The sequence below is a fragment of the Lindgomyces ingoldianus genome, assembly GCF_010093535.1.
Source record: "Lindgomyces ingoldianus strain ATCC 200398 unplaced genomic scaffold BDR25scaffold_11, whole genome shotgun sequence".
Taxonomy (NCBI): Eukaryota; Fungi; Ascomycota; class Dothideomycetes; order Pleosporales; family Lindgomycetaceae; genus Lindgomyces; species Lindgomyces ingoldianus.
The window spans coordinates 1,037,716-1,057,025 of record NW_022985172.1 but is presented as its reverse complement, the minus strand read 5'-3'; the positions used below and the strand labels follow the sequence as shown (position 1 = coordinate 1,057,025).

General features: G+C 33.8%; 2 protein-coding genes across 2 annotated transcripts; both read right to left on the bottom strand.

Moving 5' to 3' along the window:
* Positions 1–13,413: 13,413 nt before the first annotated feature.
* Positions 13,414–15,210, bottom strand: BDR25DRAFT_353571 (uncharacterized protein; the record flags this gene model as incomplete). Its single annotated transcript, XM_033695190.1, has 4 exons — positions 13,414–13,470; positions 13,510–13,527; positions 13,599–13,668; positions 13,697–15,210. The coding sequence occupies 4 exons, from the start codon at positions 15,208–15,210 to the stop codon at positions 13,414–13,416; spliced, it is 1,659 nt and encodes a 552-aa protein (XP_033549382.1).
* A 390-nt stretch (positions 15,211–15,600) lies between these two features.
* Positions 15,601–16,506, bottom strand: BDR25DRAFT_313051 (uncharacterized protein; the record flags this gene model as incomplete). Its single annotated transcript, XM_033691354.1, has 1 exon — positions 15,601–16,506. The coding sequence occupies one exon, from the start codon at positions 16,504–16,506 to the stop codon at positions 15,601–15,603; it is 906 nt and encodes a 301-aa protein (XP_033549381.1).
* Between the last annotated feature and the right edge of the window lie 2,804 nt (positions 16,507–19,310).

The following is a 19,310-nucleotide window of genomic DNA, read 5'->3' as shown; positions in this document are numbered from 1 at the left end:
TAAGATAACTAGGCAGAATAGCTTTTTATAGCACAGCTTACTATTAACATAGTAGAATCTGCTATAACAAAGAAAACACTATATAAAGCTAACTTTAGTTATTACCTCTACTTTACACTTTATAAAAGTTAGCCTATAAATTTACTAGAATTAATTAACTATCTAATAAGTCTATAAAGCATATATAAAAAATTAGTAATTAAAGCTAAATCTAGTTAAGAAATAATAAAGTAATATGTAAATTAAATATAAGAATGTAGACTAAAAATCTATCTTAGAGATTATGTATACTTAGAAATAAAAAACTTTAAGATACCTAGACTCTTAAAAAAGCTTATAGAAAGAAAAATAGAACCTTATAAAGTTTTATAAACTTAATAAGATAACTATAAACTAAAGCTTCCCCTACACATAAAAATACACCTATAGTTCTACATCTCTAGGCTAGAGAAAGCACCTAAGAAAGTTCCCTTGTCTATATAGAGATAAGAAGAAATAGAAACAGAATATAAAGTAAAATAAATTATTAGTAACTAAAGAAATAAATTATTTTTTTAGTAAAATAGATTAGATAGCTTACTAGTAAGAACACCTAGAAACTAGCTAAGAACCTATAAAATGCGCAGTAGTTAGTGTAAAAGTACCTCTAAACTCTTCTAAAAGAAACTAGCTAGGCAATAACGCACCTAATTTAACAGAAATAACTAACGTACCTAACGGGTTGGCCGGCCACACGGGTTGGCCGGCTACTTTTGCCAAGCCCCTACTAAAACTACCCTATTCTAGCGCAAAACAGCCTACTTTAGCCCTGTATAAAGCAATATAACATAAGATATTATTTAAAGTCTACTTCTACTACTTTCTTATATATACACAAGTTATGCCTAGTCTAATTACACTACTTATATTACTTTTAACTTAGCTTACTTTTTTTAGCGCGCACCTACGTCTTTAGCTTTTTCTTATTACTACGCGCTCTAAACTTCTTTAAAGTAGTTAAATAAGCTTTATTTTTAATTATTAAAGTTTTTTTTACTTAAATCTACTTTCTTTTATGTAATCTATGTTATGTAGCAGCCTTATTTACTGCTTAAAGCTTTATAATCTCCTTTTACACTAACACTAGCTTATGCGTAATAATTAATGCCTCTTTTAAAACTTTCTTAAAAGCCTTTACTATAGACATTAGTAAGCTACCTATATACCTCTAAATTTTTACTTTTATAAGCATTAATTATAACCTAAATTTAAAAGTATTACTTAAAGTTTATAACTGCTAGAGCTTATTATTAATAAGTAGTAGTAGTAATAGAGTACATAACTAGATGTTAAGAGCTATTTTAACTTATTTTAAGTTAAATAAGACTAAACTAGCGCTTTAAAACTATTTTTAAATATTACTAAAAGTAATTACTACATTATAAGTATATATAAAGCATAGTAGAAACTTAAGTTTTATAATATAAGTAATTTAGTTATATATAAAATCTTTAGCTTAGTGTCTATACACCTTTTTTAAAGAGGTAAAACAACCTATATTAAAAAGCTATAAAAGTGTAATAAGTGTAAAATTATATAAATAGTAATAGTTTTATTTTTTTATAGTACTACTAAAAATTAAGTAAGTTATAGCTTTTATAGCTATTAATAATAAAAAGCTAATAAGCGCTTATAACTTTTTTTTATATACTTATTAAAGTACTTTAACTATTATAGCCTAAGCTTATTTATTATCTAGCTATTTTTAAAGACTATAATAACTTAGTTCTAAAGTAGATTCTTTTTTTATACTAAGTAAAAAAGTAATAGCAGCCTTTAAAAATAATAAAGAGTAAAATAGCTTACTTTATTATGTTAATACCTTAGATAACTATTATTTACTTTTTATTACTTTACTATAACTATTACTTTTAGCTGTTTTTATCTTTTTAAAGCTATAATAACTACTTTAGTTAATATCTAGCCTATTATAAAGCTTAACTTATTAAAGTTATACATGTCTTTATTTTAAATACTATACTTAGCTTTTATGTTAGCTACTAGCCCTAGATAACTTTTAAATTCTTATAAAGCACTTTTTTATAATTATACTTATAATTAAACTTTATTATAAACTTAAAGCAGTGCTTAACTTATATACTAGGCTAGTTTAAGCTAACCTAGCCTAGATTACACTCTACATATAAAAAATTAGCTATATTAGCTATAGCTATAAGCTTAAAAGAAAATCTGCATATAATAAGCTTAAGTATATACTTAATAACTACTTTTTTTTAAGCTTAGTAAAATTCTTTAATTTAAGCTAGCATTCTGCTTCTAAAGGCTGTCTAGCGTGTTAATTACTTAGTATTGTGTAAGAGACATTATAGATAGCTATAGCATGTTATAAGAAAAGTTTTAAGTCTTATTTAAAAGCTTAAAGAGCAAGCTATATCTAATGTTTTTTAGAAGATTTAATCTAGTGTTGTTGTTAAAGCATTATGTAGATAGGTAGAGTGTAGTAGAGGCTTAGTAAAAGTAGCTGGCCAACCTGTGTAGCCGGCTAACCTGTTAGGTACGTTATGTTATTATTAGATAGCAGCAGTCTTTAGAGATAAGTACCTGTAGAAAGAGGTTAAGAAGGTAATTAACTCTCTACTACTGCTTTAAAAGCTGCTATCTTGTCTAAAAAAAAAGATCCCCCTTTAAGTACTATGTACAACAAGCCTTAAGCAAATCTAGTAATTTTTAGATATAATTCTATTTAGAACACATCTTTTTTTTTACCTTTACTATTTTTTACAGCAAATAGATCTACTTGCAAATTTGCTTTATATGCTTTTTTAAAAGCTTTTACTTCTAAACCTTTAAAGCCTTAGTAGACTATAAAAGCTTCTCTCTCTTTTTCTTTAACTAGTTTTATGCTGTGTTAGAAATAAAAGTGTTACACTAATTATTTTTCTTTACACACTCTACGCACCTGTCTAAGGATAAAGTTAGTATATAAGATAACTTTAATAACTAGTAAGTGTTATAGAGCCTTATTTTTATCTAATAAAAAGAATTAAAATAAAGGGCAGTGTAAATATAACACAATAAATAAAACTAGTAATCTATTTAGTATAAAAAAGATAGATGTTATAGACACTTTCTAGTAAGTAAACGCTTACTTTATAAATAAGCTTTTACTAACGTAGTTGTGTAAGCAGAGCAGCAAGGACGCTGCTAAGAAGAGAAGGAAGCGTGTTATAGTCTATAGTTAGACTAACATAACTCTACCTAAGGTACTCTATAATCTAGCTAGGTTAGGACAGGAATTATTTACAGACTAATTAGAAGATGTAAAAGCAGCGCAGCTGCTTATAATTATAGAAGAATGCATTATCTAATAAAACAGTAGGCTGCAAATTAAATAAGTTTAATAAGTTAAACAAGTTTACTATACTATAAACTTAGTAAACTTACATAACTTGTTCTTAGCACTATTAGACATGTATATAGTTCTAACTTTAAATAACTTTTAGAAAGTGTGTTTAACATTTAGTTTATTTTTTACATAGACTAAGTAGCATTCTAGCTTTCTAAAGAGCTATAATACTATTTGTATATCTTGCAACATATATACCTCTAATTCTGTCTAACAGGACTGTTTAACCTAGCTACTATACTGCTGCTATAGGTACAAACTACAATCTAGTCGCTCTACCCTACTCTATTAGCCTATTAGCCATTACGTAGGACTGTACACCCTATCGTCGGCCTGTACCCTCCGCCCTAACTCACTAGGAATAACATTGACCCGAGTGCTTCCTAAAGCAAGGATTGTAACAGACAGGTTGCTATTCTATGTCTTTCTTCTTTTTATAGTTACATTCTTAGTGTTAATTATTAAAGAGGGTTATAAGTTTTATAAACTTCTTAAATTTTTTAGTTTTTTAGTATAAGTAAACTTGTTCTTAATTATATTATGTAATCTCTAGTAGAACATTTAACACAGGGATTTCTAGTCTATCTATCTACAGATTGCTTGTTGTTCTTAAAAGTGTGCAGCGTGGAACTAGACTGTGCCTTTTTCTTGTTTAAGGTTATCTATCTTGTCTGCTGCCACAGCTGCTTTGTCTACTAGGCTGTAGATTAAGGTAATGGCTTTTTTAAACTTATAAATGCTTTTAAAGATTTCTTTAGTTTCCTTACATAGGCTCATCTCTAGTCTTTTATAACTGTTCTATTTGTCCGCGTGTGGTTAAAACTAGATAGCGGGTAGCCTATTAAGGTGGAGGCCTATCTAGGAGACTATTTCACTGTTAGTTTTAAAGGCTCCTTAGTTATAATCTATGTATAGCTAGCAATAGGTAAAGAATGCCTTCAAGTTCTCTAGATCTCTTTTAAAAGGTCTAGAGAGTGCTAGTTGTAGTAACTTTTTAGCTATAGTGCTTTCTTTTTTATTTATTTTATAGTAAAGACTTGCTAGCTCTGTTTGCAAATTCCTAATCTGCTTTGTAAGCTCTAGTTCCACATTTATAGAGAGCCTTGTGCTTCCTAATAGAACTGCCCTAGCCTAGACAAATCACTAGGAAGGGGTTATAAAGGATTTATACTTTGTTAGAGAAGGTAGTGATTAATGTTATAATCCTTACTTATAGTATTGCAAGTACTCAGGCCTTAAGAGGGTATGACAGCAAGAGTGCGACGTCACTAGGTGTACGGTCCAGCTAATGGCGCAAGGGAGGATAGGAACGGAGAGGAAGAGTAGGGTAGGCCTGATCGTGGTTTGCCCCTAGACAGCGGTATAAGGCGCTGGGTCAAACGATTTAGTTGAACAGGAAGAGAGGTATATATAGTGTAAAATATACAACTAGTATTGCATCTCTTTAGAAAGCTTGTAATGCTACTTAGTCTATATAGAAATAAACTAAACGTTAATTACACCTTCTTAAAGTTGATCTTTCTCTAGTCTATATAGTAGCTAGCAGTCTACAAAACTGTGTTGTAGGTTGCCTAAGCATGCAAGAGTGTGCAGTATCCTAATGCTACTTCTTGTAGGCTGTTACACGTTTTCCTTCACGTCTCTATTAGACAAGGCACTCGCCTAACAATTGGTCCGTGTGCGTCGGACCCTGTTCGTCCGGGCCTATCATCTCTTCCCATTCCAGCATAAACGGGTTCCATCCTTGTTCGTCAAGGCGGTGGGGCATTCTAGGGGAACCTACGGAAGTCCATCCGTAAACCGCATAGTGCGGTAGGGACGTAACAGATAATAGTAGTATATAAAACAGCTTTTTTTCTAGAGGCGTTCTCTCTCTAGAACCCTCCCTATACATAGGCAGAGTTTAAAATAGCAAGAGGTATATAATAGTAGTAGATATAGTGTGGAGGATAAAATAGCCTGGCAGTAGCTGTTTAGAAGATCGGATGAAGTGACTCTGCTATCTAAGAGAGCTGAAGGCTCTCCTTATATACACCGAGCTTCGGAACATCATATCTCCAGATCCCGAGCTGCGTCCCAGGCTCTGAGCCCCAGTCCCAGGCTCCGAGCCCTAGCCAAGGCTCTCAGTATAGGCTCTAAGCCCCAGCCAAGGCTCTTAGTATACGCGACACTTATTATATAAAGTAAGGCTTAATAACGTACTTCACATGCAAGTTGCTTACACACCTAAGTTACTTACTTTTACTAAGACGCTACTATACTACTCTTTCTACACTAATGTATTCCTAACAACACTACTTAAACATGTTAAAGGAACATTAAATATAGCTTACACTTTAGGCTTTTAAATAAAATGTAACACTTTTTAAGCAACACACTACAGCTATCTATAAAGTCTTTTAAAAAATAATAAGTAACTGTGATAACAAGCACTGTCTCTACTACTATATAGAGCTAGGGAAGCAAGGTAGAGTAGGTCAGCTCTATTTCAGCTAAACTAGGATAGGGAGTGAAGGAGGCGAAGGGTTTTTGCGAGAGAAAAGCTTGCGCAGCGCCAAGGCGCTAGCGCGCTTGCTTACCCCTTAGCGAGATTATGTGACTAGCAGCGGAGCTTGACAAGCAGCACTGTCACAGTAACTAATATGCTAGATAACTTTTCTAAGCTAATTATATAGCTAACTTATAAAAGCTAAATAATAATAAAAAGTAAGTAATTATTTAGCACATACTTAAGCTAGATGCGCAAGGATTTCCCTCTTAGCTAGTAGCTATAGCTAATATAGCTAATTCTTTATACACTAAGCATAATATAAGCTATATTAGCATAAACTAGCTTAATATATTTATTAAGTATTACTTAAAGCTTAAAGTAAAGTTTAAGTATAACTATAACTATAAAAAAGCTTTTTATAAAAATTTTATAGTAATTTAAAGCTAGTTTAACTTTATAACAAATATTAAAGCTAAGTATAGCATTTAAAATAATAACATGTACAACTTTAATAAAATAAAGTTTATAATAAGCTAAATATCTACTAAAGTAGTTATTATAGGTTTAGAGAGATAAAAATAGCTAAAAGTAGTCTAGCTAGGTAACTAGAAGTAAATAATAGCTATTTAAAGTATTGATGCTAAAAAGTAAGCTATTTTACTTTTTATTATTTTTTAAAGTAGTAGTTAACTACTTTTTAAACTAGTATAAAAAGAAAATTTTACTTTAAAATTAAGTTATTATAATCTCTAAGTATAGCTAAACTACTAGTTAGCTTAGTCTAAACTAGTTAAAGCACTTTAATGTGTATATAAAGAAGTGTACTATTAGTAGCTACTATTTACTAGTTATTAATAGCTATAAAAGCTATAACTTACTTTATTTTTAGTAATACTATAACGTACTTCACAGGCGAGTTGCTTACACACCTAAGTTGCTTACTTTTGCTAAAACCCTACTAAACTACCCTTTCTACACTAATGCATTCTCTATAACACTACTTAGACGCACTAAAAGAATGTTAGATACAGCTTATGCTTTAAGCTTTTAAATAAAACATAAAACTTTTAAAGAAATATGCTATAGCTATATATAAAGTTTTATAAAAAATAATAAATAACTATAGCGCTAGAGAACCTTTACAAGCTAATTATATAGCTAAATTATAAAGGCTAGGTAATAAAAAGGAGTAGGTAATTATTAAGACTATACTTAAGCTATATACATAAGAAATTTCCTCTTAGATAGCATTTATAGCTAATATAGCTAATTCTTTGCGCGCTAAGCATAATCTAGGCTATGTTTACATAAACTAGCCTAGTATGTTTATAAAGCGTTATTTAGAGCTTAAAGTAAAGTTTTAAGTGTAAGTATAACTATAAAAGAGCTTTTTATAAGAGTTTTAGAGTAATTTAAAGTAGGTTTAGCCTTATAGAGAATATTAAAGCTAAGTATAGCATTTAGAATAATAACACATATAACTTTAGTAAGATAGGGTTTATAATTAGCTAAATATCTTTTAACTATACTTACACTTAAAACTTTACTTTAAGCTTTAAATAACACTTTATAAATGTACTAGGCTAGTTTATGTAAACATAGCCTAGATTACGCTTAGCGTGTAAAGAATTAGCTATATTAGCTATAAATGCTATCTAAGAGGAAATTCCTTGCGCATATAGCTTAAGTATAGTCTTAATAATTACCTACTTTTTTTTATTACCTAGCCTCTGTAATTTAGCTGTAGAATTAGCTTATAAAGGTTATCTAGCGCTATAGTTATTTATTATTTTTTATAAGACTTTATATATAGCTATAGCACATTTTTTTAAAAGTTTTATGTTTTGTTTAAAGCTTAAAGTGTAAGCTATATCTAACATTCTTTTAGCACGTCTAAGTAGTGTTGTGGGGAATACATTAGTGTAGAAAGAGTAGTTTAGTAGGGTCTGTCACGATTGTGCACGAGTAAGGTTATAGAGCTTCACGGAGGTGTCTTAGCAAAAGTAAGCAACTTAGGTGTGTAAGCAACTTGCCTATAAAGTACGTTAAAGATAATAAAATTATTACTATTTATATACTTTTTTACTTATTACACTTTTTATAGCTACTTAATATAAGTTATTTTACTTTTTTAAAAAAAGTATATAAGCGCTAAGCTAAAAACTTTATATATAACTAAATTACTTATATTATAAAAATAAAGTTTTTACTATACTTTAAAGCAGCCTATAATACTATAATTACTTTTAGTAATATTTAAAAAAAGTTTTAAAGCGCTAAATTAGTTTCTTTTAACTTATTATAAGTTATAATAAGCTTTAATATAAAGTTACACACTTTATTACTACTACTACTTATATATATAATAAGCTTTAGTAGTTATAAACTTTAAGTAATATTTTAAAACTTAAGTTATAATTAATGCTTATAAAAATAAAAATTTAAAAGCATAGTTATAAATAGTTTACTAACTTTTATAGTTAAAGTGTTTAAAAAAGTTTTAAAAAAAGTAATAATAATTATATATAAGCTAGTATTAGTATAATAGAAAATTACTAAGCTTCAAGTAGCTAATAAGGCGACTACATAATATAAATTATATAAAAAAAGTAAATTAAAGTAAAAAAAACCTTAATAATTTAAAAAAGCTTATACTTAATAGCTTTAAAGAAGTTTAAAGCACATAGTAATAAAAAAAAAGTACAAAAGTAAGTATAAGCTAAAGTAAGTAAGCTATTCTAAAGGCGCTATAAATAGTGTAATTAGACTAGGCATAACACATAAACATGTAAGTAAGAAGTAGAAGTAGTATCTAAATAATATTCTAGGCTATACTATACTATATAGTGCTAGAGCAGGTTGTTATAGGCTATATGTGACGGTGCTGCTTGTCAAGCTCCGCTGCTAGTCACATGATCTCGCTAAGGGTTAAGCGAGCGCGCTAGCGCCTTGGCGCTGCGCAAGCTTTTCTCTCGCGAAAACCCTTCGCCTCCTTCACTCCCCATCCTAGTTTAGCTGAAATAGAGCCGACCTACTCTGCCATGCTTCCCCAGCTCCATACGGTAGTAGAGACAGTGCTTGTCATCACACTATAATAGAGTTTGTTAGAGTAGAGTCTTAGTAAAAGTAAGTAACTTAGGTGTGTAAGCAACTTACCTGTGAAGTATGTTATACATTTTTCTCTTTATTATTTAGATTGTAAGCTATTAACTACTTTTATTATAAATAGAATTGTATTATCTTAAGCTAAATTTTTACTAAATGTTTAACGTACCTAACAGGTTAGCCAGCTACTTTTGCTAAGCCCCTACCACACTCTACCTATCTACATAATGCCTTAACAACAACACTAGATTAAATCTTCTAAAGAATGTTAGATACAGCTTGCTCTTTAGGCTTTTAAATAAGACTTAAAACTTTTCTTATAACACGCTGCAGCTATCTATAATGTCTCTTACACAACACTAAGCAATTAACGCGCTAGACAGCCTTTAAAAGCAGAATGCTAGCTTAAATTAAAGAATCTAACTAAGCTTAAAAAAAAGGTAGTTATTAAGTATATACTTAAGCTTATTACACGCAAATTTCCTCTTAGGCTTGCAGCTGTAGCTAATATAGCTAATTCCTTATGCGTAGAGCGTAATCTAGGCTAGGTTAGCTTAAACTAGCCTAGTATGTAGGTTAAGCACTGCCCTAAGTTTACAATAAAGTTTAATTATAAGTATAATTATAAGAGAGCACTTTATAAGAATCTAGAGGTTATTTAGAGCTAGTTTTACCTAGTAGCTAATATAAAAGCTAAGTATAGTATCTAAAATAAAGACATATATAACTTTAACAAGTTAGGCTTTATAATAGGCTAAATATTAACTAGAGCAGTTGTTACAGCTTTAAAGAAATAAAGACAGCTAAAGGCAATATAGTAAAGTAATAAGAAGTAAATAATAGTTATCTAAGGCATTAATATAATAAAGTAGACTATTTTACTTTTTATTATCTTTAAAAGCTGCTATTACCTCTTTGCCTAGTATAAAAAGAAGAATCTTCTTTAGAACTAGGTTATTATAGTCTCTAAAAATAGCTAGATAACAAATAAGCTTAAGCTGCAGTAGTTAAAGCACTTTAATAAGCATATAAAAAAAAAGTTATAGGCGCCTATTAGCTTCTTATTATTAATAGCTATAAAAGCTATAACTTGCTTAATTTCTAGTAGTACTATAAAAAGAATAAGATTATTACTATTTATATACTTTTACACTTATTACACCTCTTATAGCCTTTTAATGTAGGTTGTTTTACCCTTTTAAAAAAAGTGTATAGGCGCTAAGCTAAAGATCTTATGTATAACTAGATTACTTATATTATAAAACTTAAGTTTCTACTATGCTTTATACACGCTTATAATGCAGTAATTACTTTTAGTAATATCTAAGAAAGGTTTTAAGGCGCTAGTTTAGTCCTATTTAACCTAGAATAAGTTAAAATAGCCCTTAATGTCTAGTTACATACTTTATTACTACTACTGCCTATTAATAATAAGCCTTAGCAGTTGTAAACCCTAAGCAATACTCTTAAATTTAAGTTATAATTAATGCTTATAAAAGTAAGAATTTAGAGGCATGTAGATAGCTTACTAATGTCTATAGTAAAGGCCTTTAAAAAGGTCTTAAAGAGGGTAGTAATTATTGCGCATAAGCTAGTGTTAGCATAAAAGAAAATTACAAAGCTTTAAGCAGCAAATAAGGCTGCCACATAACATAAATTACATAAAAGAAAGCAAATTTAGGCAGAAGAGACCTTAATAGTTAAGGATAAGGCTTGTCTAACTGCTCTAAAGGAGTCTAGAGCGCATAGTAATAGGAAGAAGCTAAAAACACAAGTGCGCGCTAAAAGAGGTAAGCTAAGTTAAAGGTAATGTAGGCAGTGTAATTAAACTAGGCATAACTTACATATGTGTAAAAAAGTAGCAGAAGTAGACTCTAAATAATATCTTGTGTTGTATTACTTTATACAGGGCTAAAGTGGGCTGTTTTGCGCTAGAATAGGGTGGTTTTAGTAGGGGCTTGGCAAAAGTGGCCGGCCAACCCGTGTGGCCGGCCAACCCGTTAGGTACGTTATTATATAACCTATTAAAAGTATAATAGCATAAAAAATTAAGTAAAAGACTAATTATTTAGAATAGTTGCCTATTTAGCCTTAGCGCTGAATTGATTCATGGATCCAATCCAGATCCAGGATAGCGCCACGTGATTCCGGATAATCGATTCGGACTGATTCCCGCCAGCACTGGCACCGTCACACAGGCGACAGGCTGGCTACTTAAGGCCGCCCGCCCCCAACCCTTCCATTTCCTCACCTTAGTATTCTTCTAGAACATAGCCAACATATCCTATTAAGCTATTTGTGCTACACAATAGTAAAGACTAAGCTTGTCATCACAAGAAGCCTTAAAAAGGGTTACAAAACATATACAACACTTATAGAAGTTATATAGTTAGCTAATAAAGTAGATTAAAAAGAATAATTAAAACATAGCCTATTAAGCTAATATAAAATAAGTAACGTACTTTATAGGTAAGTTACTTACACACCTAAGTTACTTACTTTTACTAAGACTCTACTACACTACTTTTTTTACACTAATGCATTTCTAATAACACTACTTAAATGTGTTAAAGAAATATTAGATGCAGCTTATACTTTAAGCTTTTAAATAAAACATAACACTTTTTAACTAATATACTGCAGCTATTTATAGAGTTTTTTTAAAAAATAATAAGTAACTAACACACTAAATAACTTTTCTAAGCTAATTATATAGCTAACTTATAAAAGCTAAATAATAATAAAAAGTAAGTAATTATTTAGTACATACTTAAGCTAGATATATAAGGATTTCCCCTTTAGCTAGTAGCTATAGCTAATATAGCTAATTTTTTACACGCTAAGCATAATATAGGCTATATTAGCATAAACTAGCTTAATATGTTTATTAAGCATTACTTAAAGCTTAAAGTAAAGTTTAAGTATAAGTATAACTATAAAAAAGCTTTTTATAAAAATTTTATAGTAATTTAAAGCTAGTTTAACTTTATAAAAAATATTAAAGCTAAGTATAGTATCTAAAATAATAACATATATAACTTTAATAAAATAAAGTTTATAATAAGCTAAATATCTACTAAAGCAGTTATTATAAGTTTAAAAAGATAAAAATAGCTAAAAGTAGTCTAGCTAGGTAACTAGAAGTAAATAATAGCTATTTAAGGCATTAATACTAAAAAGTAGGCTATTTTACTTTTTATTATTTTTTAGAGTAGCAACTACTTTTTAAACTAGTATAAAAAGAAAAATCTACTTTAAGATTAAGTTATTATAATTTTTAAGTATAGCTAGACTACTAATTAGCTTAGTCTAGACTAGTTAAAGCACTTTAATATGTATATAAAAAAGTATACTATTAGCAGCTACTATCTGCTAGTTATTAATAGCTATAAGAGCTATAACTTACTTTATTTTTAGTAATACTATAAAAATAATAAGATTATTACTATTTATATACTTTTTTACTTATTACACTTTTTATAGCTACTTAATGTAGGTTATTTTACTTCTTTAAAAAAAGTATATAGGCGCTAAGCTAAAAACTTTATATGTAACTAAATTACTTATATTATAAAAATAAAGTTTTTACTATACTTTAAAGTAGCCTATAATGCTATAATTACTTTTAGTAATATTTAAGAAAAGTTTTAAAGCGCTAGATTAGTTCTTTTTAACCTATAATAAGTTATAATAAGCCTTAATATAAAGTTACACACTTTATTACTACTACTACTTATATATAATAAGCTCTAGTAGTTATAAACCCTAAGTAATACTTTAGAACTTAAGTTATAATTAATGCTTATAAAAATAAAAATTTAAAAGCATATAAATAGTTTACTAACTTTTATAGTTAAAGTGTTTAAAAAAGTCTTAAAAAAAGTAGTAATAATTATATATAAGCTAGTGTTAGTGTAATAAGAAATTACTAAGCTTTAAGTAGCTAATAAGGCTACTACATAACATAAATTACATAAAAAAAAGTAGATTAAGTTAAAAAAAACTTTAATAATTTAAAAAAGCCTGCGCTTAACAGCTCTAAAGGAGTTTAAAGCGCGTAGTAATAGAAAGAAAGTAAAGAAGTAGGTGTAAGCTAAAGTAGGTAAGCTATTCTAAAGGCGCTACAAATAGTGCAATTAGACTAGGCATAACACATAAACATGTAAGCAAGAAGTAGAAGTAGTATCTAAATAATATTCTAGGCTGTACTGTACTATATAGTGCTAGAGCGGGTTGTTATGGGCTATAATAGAGTTTGTTAGGGTGGGGTCTTGGCAAAAGTAAGCGACTCAGGTGTGTGAGCAACTCGCCCATGAAGTACGTTATCTCTAGGTATTCTCCTTTAGCAATTAACTCAATTCCTTATCTCTGCGCCCACCAAAGGTTTTATATGGTTAGATTGAGATAAGGGTTATAGGAGTGCGGTGATGTTGTAGGCCTTGATGTTGTGGAATGTGGAGGCATTGCGCTAGAAGAGATCCACAATTAGAACCGGAATCAACCTGACTATGGCGATTACTATCCACTTTCGTTGTCATTTACTACAAGCGGGTATAGATACAATCAAGCATTCAAACCCTAATTCCTCATATGCACTAGAAAGATGTCAAAATCTGCCGACACTTCAATGTTAAATATATCTACATTGAGAAGCATGCTAACTGTTCTTCGCCGGTCTTCAGACCTATGATTACTGGTTGAATTTCCAAATCGGTTCCGCACAGTTTCCCCAGTCCTTAATAGACTTCTTAATTCTTTCCACCATCCACCCGCTAGTCCATGGTCCCTTCCCTTCTGTCTTCTTGGTTCTTATTCCTAGCCTGACAACTTTGCCTAGATAGCATTCCTCTTTCCTGAATTTCCACTGCAGGCAATCCTCTGCTCGCTGACAAACATGTTTACAATCCTCCACACTCAGGGTCCCTTTCTTAACATCTTCGCCGAATTTGTACCATTCAATGTTCTCTTTAGAGTTTAAAGTAGAGTCGGCTTGCGGCTTGCTGATCTTGGTGTCTTGAGAGAGATTATCCCATTCGGATATATAGTCAGCTAGATGCGGAGCGACGAACTCCTCAAAGGCGTGTCGGAAGAGATATGGTGGCTCCCAGCCATGCTTTGCGGTCCAATTGCGCTGGAAAGACCAGAGGGTGTCGATGTCATCTGGGGCCATGTGGTGCCAAGAAACAACAGGGGCACACCAGTGTCGCTTCGTCCAGTCAAGCGTCGACGGCGTCTCGCCCTGGAGTAGCGGAAACGCTGAATAGAACTCGACATGGGACTCGGTCAGCGCCGTGGCGAGCACCATGTCGCCGCAACACTCCCGGCCAATTCTTTTCTCCCAGTCAAATTCATAACGCTCATCGTATAGCTTGGCATACTGCTTCAAGGCGCCATTGGACAGAAGAATGCCAGATCCGCGCTGGGCGAACTTGACGGTGCCGAGGTAGCTCGGTGCACCGGAATAGTAGGGGATCCTGTAATCCAGTCTCCCAGTCCAGAGCAGTAGATTCGTCCAGCTAAGGCTTGTGTCCGCTTCGATGAAGACATAGAAGCGCGAGCTTGGGTGCATCTTGTAAGCCTGATAGACCATGGGGAGCACCTTCCACTTGTCGAGCTCCTTTGTAACAGACGCTGGTCGTGCCGACTCATCCTGCTGTATCTTTTCGTATTCCCGGAACTCCTCATGCGTTTCCTTGGTCTGGTTGGTAATGGATTGTAGGGCGTCGTGGACAGGGTAACCGTCGATGGTCCCAGCATGATCACTGAAAATAGCGAAGTTGGGGACGCAGGATAGCAGGGTGAGCAGGTGCGTGGGGAGCTTCTGGTAGATTTCGGCCTTGCTCGTCTTAACAATGACCATGACATTGGACGCGCCCCGGGCCTGCCTGCACTGGCCGGCATCAACGACATTCGCCACTTCCACAGCAGCACTCGTCACTTCCGCCGCAGCAGCACTCATCACTCCCTGCTTTAGCTGTCCGCCTTCCCCCTTGTCACCCGAAGCTACTGGGCCTGGTGGTGCGCCTTCCTCTGGCTCACTCGAGACTTCCGGAGTCGTGAGCGGCTCTGGAGGCCGGTTGGGCGCATCGTGGGGTATCGTCGGGAGCGAGTGCGTGGCTATATGGCGCGGGAGGCCAAATGTCCACAAAAAGCTGAGGAGAGACAACGAAAGCACTACGACGACGCGGGAGGGGGTGAGGACGGGCATGGCGTGCGGTGTGACGTGCGACGTGCGACGTGCGACGTGCGACAGCGTCAGTGGGAACGCGTCGTGCCGCTACATGGGCGACTGCAGAACATGAAGAAGGCTATGGAATGGCATGCGCGAGCATTGCGATTTGTATGCGTGGGCCGGTGCCCGGCCTCCCCAGTTGCATGAGGGGAGACACGAGCTGCCACTTCCGGCTTGGCTGTCCCGCCCTCGGAAGGCGGGATGCAGTTTAGTTTCGCCTTCGCCGCCACAGTCGCCGGTCTTCCGCTGTCGTCACTCTTGTTATTTGAAGACAGAAAGCGTCGCGTCCAACACGTTGGGGTAAGTAGACAGCAGTTGCCTTCATAGTCACCGCCATCGATACGCAGCCGAAGTGATATATGGCAGTTACCACCCCTTTACATCCCCCTCCCACCTAATTCCCTTCACCATCCACATCTTCATGACCCAACAACTCACCATCAAATCTCTCCTCGCCCCGCTCACTTCCTCCAGAATCTCAAACTGTGCCCCCTCGTCTCCATGCTCCTCAACAGCAACCCTCCTACTAACACCATCCTCCCAACTTCCCCTTCTCACAGAGAAGAGCAACTTCTTGTCCCACTCATCGTCAGCATGGTACCCATACTTCTGCATCCGTGCACTGTTCTCGGGATTCAGGCTGTCTCTGCGCGCGTTCTTCTGGACATGGAATATCTTAGTCCGTTTCCCGCCCAAGATGCTCCAACCCGATTCCAGTTTGATAATTCCCGGGAGAGTCGAAGATCTCAACCCCTTCATTTCATACGGCGTTATTGTGTACATAGTGCCTTCCTCATCGTATCCTATTTGCGGCCATGTGGGCTCTTGTGACGACGAAGGTAGCGAATGCGACCGCGATTCGCTCGCCATCAACCGCCTAACGTGCAGTTTCCGTGGCCGGCCAGACCGCGTGAACTCCTGCATCAGCTGGTATCGTGGCGTGCTACTTGTCTTGGTGGCAAAGATCAGCGGACCATCGAGCCGGAAGCTGTGTGCGAGGGTGTCGAGAGGGGCGTACATCGGAGGTGGCTCTGGAGGAAACACCAAGGTAGACGGTGCTGTAGCTACCGCCATGAGTGTGTTCTGCTCCTCGAGAACGCCCAGCGCGTCTGTCCGCGGGTCATGTCGTGCCTCTGTCGTGCTCTTAGGGCGCACCAACTCTAGGTCCTCTTCATCTTGCCTGGCATGGTATTCTTGAGGCAGAACGTATTCTTGCGGGAGTCGACGCTCGGTCACCGAAGCCATGGGCGAGTATGGCGGCGCTTCGTCCATGATGAGTCTGGTGAGGAAGCAGGAGACAGGACCATTATTATTGTTAGTCAACATGAGGCCATATTAGTTCCGCTATCAAGCACAGGATCACTGCAAGGCGTCGAATCGTGTGGCTTCACCGGCGCCTTGCAGGCTGGCAGAATGGGTGGGGAAGCTGAGCGAAGCTCGCCGGAAGCTCGCCGGCATGTGGTCCCGCACTCAACACCATGACGTCTTACTCTTACCTTGTTCGACCACCAATATCGTGGACACGAAAACACTTTTCTATTTTACCTCAACTAGTCACCTACCGAGAAACTTGACAAGTCAACCTAGGATAAAAATATGCATCGTTTTGAAGTCCCTGGTTCCAGCACGAGGTTCGACAGGTACATTCTAACCTGATTATGTTCTTCTAGGGCTAGTGTTACGATACTTACTTCGCGGTGAAAGCGTCTGAGCCTATATGGCTTACAGGTCGTCAGTTACCGTTCAGTACGCGGGCCTGTTTATGGTGGTTGACGACTCGTGAGGCATCTATGGCGAGAAAGGAGGGTCGGCTGGAACGTCCGGGTGTATAGTCCGTCGCACCTGCGTAAGGGAGGTATTGGAGGGTAGGCCTGTCGTGGTTTTCCTTGGTGCTAGTATGGGGAGCACGGGAAACGCTCTAACTTAAGAGAGTATAGAAGTATATTATATAGCGCCTTCTAAAGCTACTAATACTACTCTGTCTATCCTTAGGTGTAAAGATAAAGGTAAAAATTAATTATAACGTACTTTACAGGCAAGTTGCTTACACACCTAAGTTGCTTACTTTTGCTAAGACACTACCCTAATAAACTCTATTATAGCCTATAACAACCTGCTTTAGCACTAACGTACTTCATGGGCGAGTCGCTCACACACCTAAGTCGCTCACTTTTGCCAAGACCCTACCCTAACAAAATCTATTATAGCCCATAACAACCTACTCTAGCACTATATAGTACAGTACAGCCTAGAATATTATTTAGATACTACTTCTGCTTCTTGCTTACACATTTGTGTGTTATGCCTAGTCTAATTACACTATCTATAGCGCCTTTAGGATAGCTTACCTACTTTAGCTTACACCTGCTTTTTTACCTTCTTTCTATTACTGCGCACTTTAAACTTCTTTAAAGCTGTTAAGTGTAAGCTTTTTTAAATTATTAAAGTCTTTTTTACTTTAATTTACTTTTTTTTATATAATTTATGTTATGTAGTAGCCTTATTAGCTGCTTAAAGCTTAGTAATTTTCTATTATACTAATACTAGCTTATGCGTAATTATTACTGCCTTTTTTAAAACCTTTTTAAACACTTTAACTATAAAAGTTAGTAAACTATTTATATGCTTTTAAATTTTTATTTTTATAAGTATTAATTATAACTTAAGTTTTAAAGTATTACTTAGAGTTTACAACTACTAAAGCTTGTTATATATAGGTAGTAGTAGTAATAAAGTGCGCAACTTTATATTAAGGCCTATTATAACTTATTATAGGTTAAAAGGAACTAATCTAGCGCCTTAAAACTCTTTTTAAATATTACTAAAAGTAATTATAGTATTATAAGCTGCTTTAAAGCATAGTAAAAACTTTATTTTTATAATATAAGTAATCTAGTTATGTATAAGGTTTTTAGCTTAGCACTTATATGCTTTTTTTAAAAAAGTAAAACAACCTACATTAAGTAGCTATAAAAAGTGCAATAAGTAAAAAAGTATATAAATAGTAATAATTTTATTATCTTTATAGTATTACTAAAAATAAAGTAAGTTATAGCTTTTATAGCTATTAATAACTAGCAGATAGTAGCTACTAATAGTACACTTCTTTATATGCGTGTTAAAGTGCTTTAACTAGTCTAGACTAAGCTAATTAGTAGTCTAGCTGTGCTTAGAAATTATAATAACTTAATTCTAAAGTAAATTTTTCTTTTTATACTAGTTTAAAAAGTAGTTGCCACTTTAAAAAATAATAAAAAGCAGAATAGCCTACTTTTTAGCATTAATGCTCTAAATAGCTGTTGTCTATTTCTAGTTACCTAGCTAGACTGCTTTTAGCTGTCCTTATCTCTCTAAACTTATAATAACTACTTTAGTAAATATCTAGCCTATTATAAACCTTATTTTATTAAAGTTATATATGTTATTATTTTAGATACTATACTTAGCTTTAATATTCTTTATAAAGTTAAACTAGCTTTAAATTACTATAAAATTTTTATAAAAAGCTTTTTTATAGTTATACTTACACTTAAACTTTACTTTAAGCTTTAAGTAACACTTAATAAATATATTAGGCTAGTTTATGCTAACATAGCCTATATTATGCTTAGCGTGTAAAGAATTAGCTATATTAGCTACAGCTACTAGCTAGAGGGGAAATCCTTACACATCTAGCTTAAGTATGTGCTAAATAATTACCTACTTTTTATTATTATCTAGCTTTTATAAGTTAGCTGTATAATTAGCTTAGAAAGGTTATTTAGCGCATTAGTTACTTATTATCTTTTAAGAGACTCTATAGATAGCTGCAGCGTGTTAGTTAAAAAGTGTTATGTCTTATTTAAGAGCCTAAAGCGTAAGCTGCATTTAATATTTCTTTAACACATTTAAGTAGTGTTATTAGAAATGCATTAGTGTAGGAAAAGTAGTGTAGTAGGGTCTTAGTAAAAGTAAGCAACTTAGGTGTGTAAGCAACTCGCCTATAAAGTATGTTATGTAGTATAGTATAGCCTAGAATATTATTTAGATACTACTTCTACTTCTTACTTACATATTTATGTGTTATGCTTAGTCTA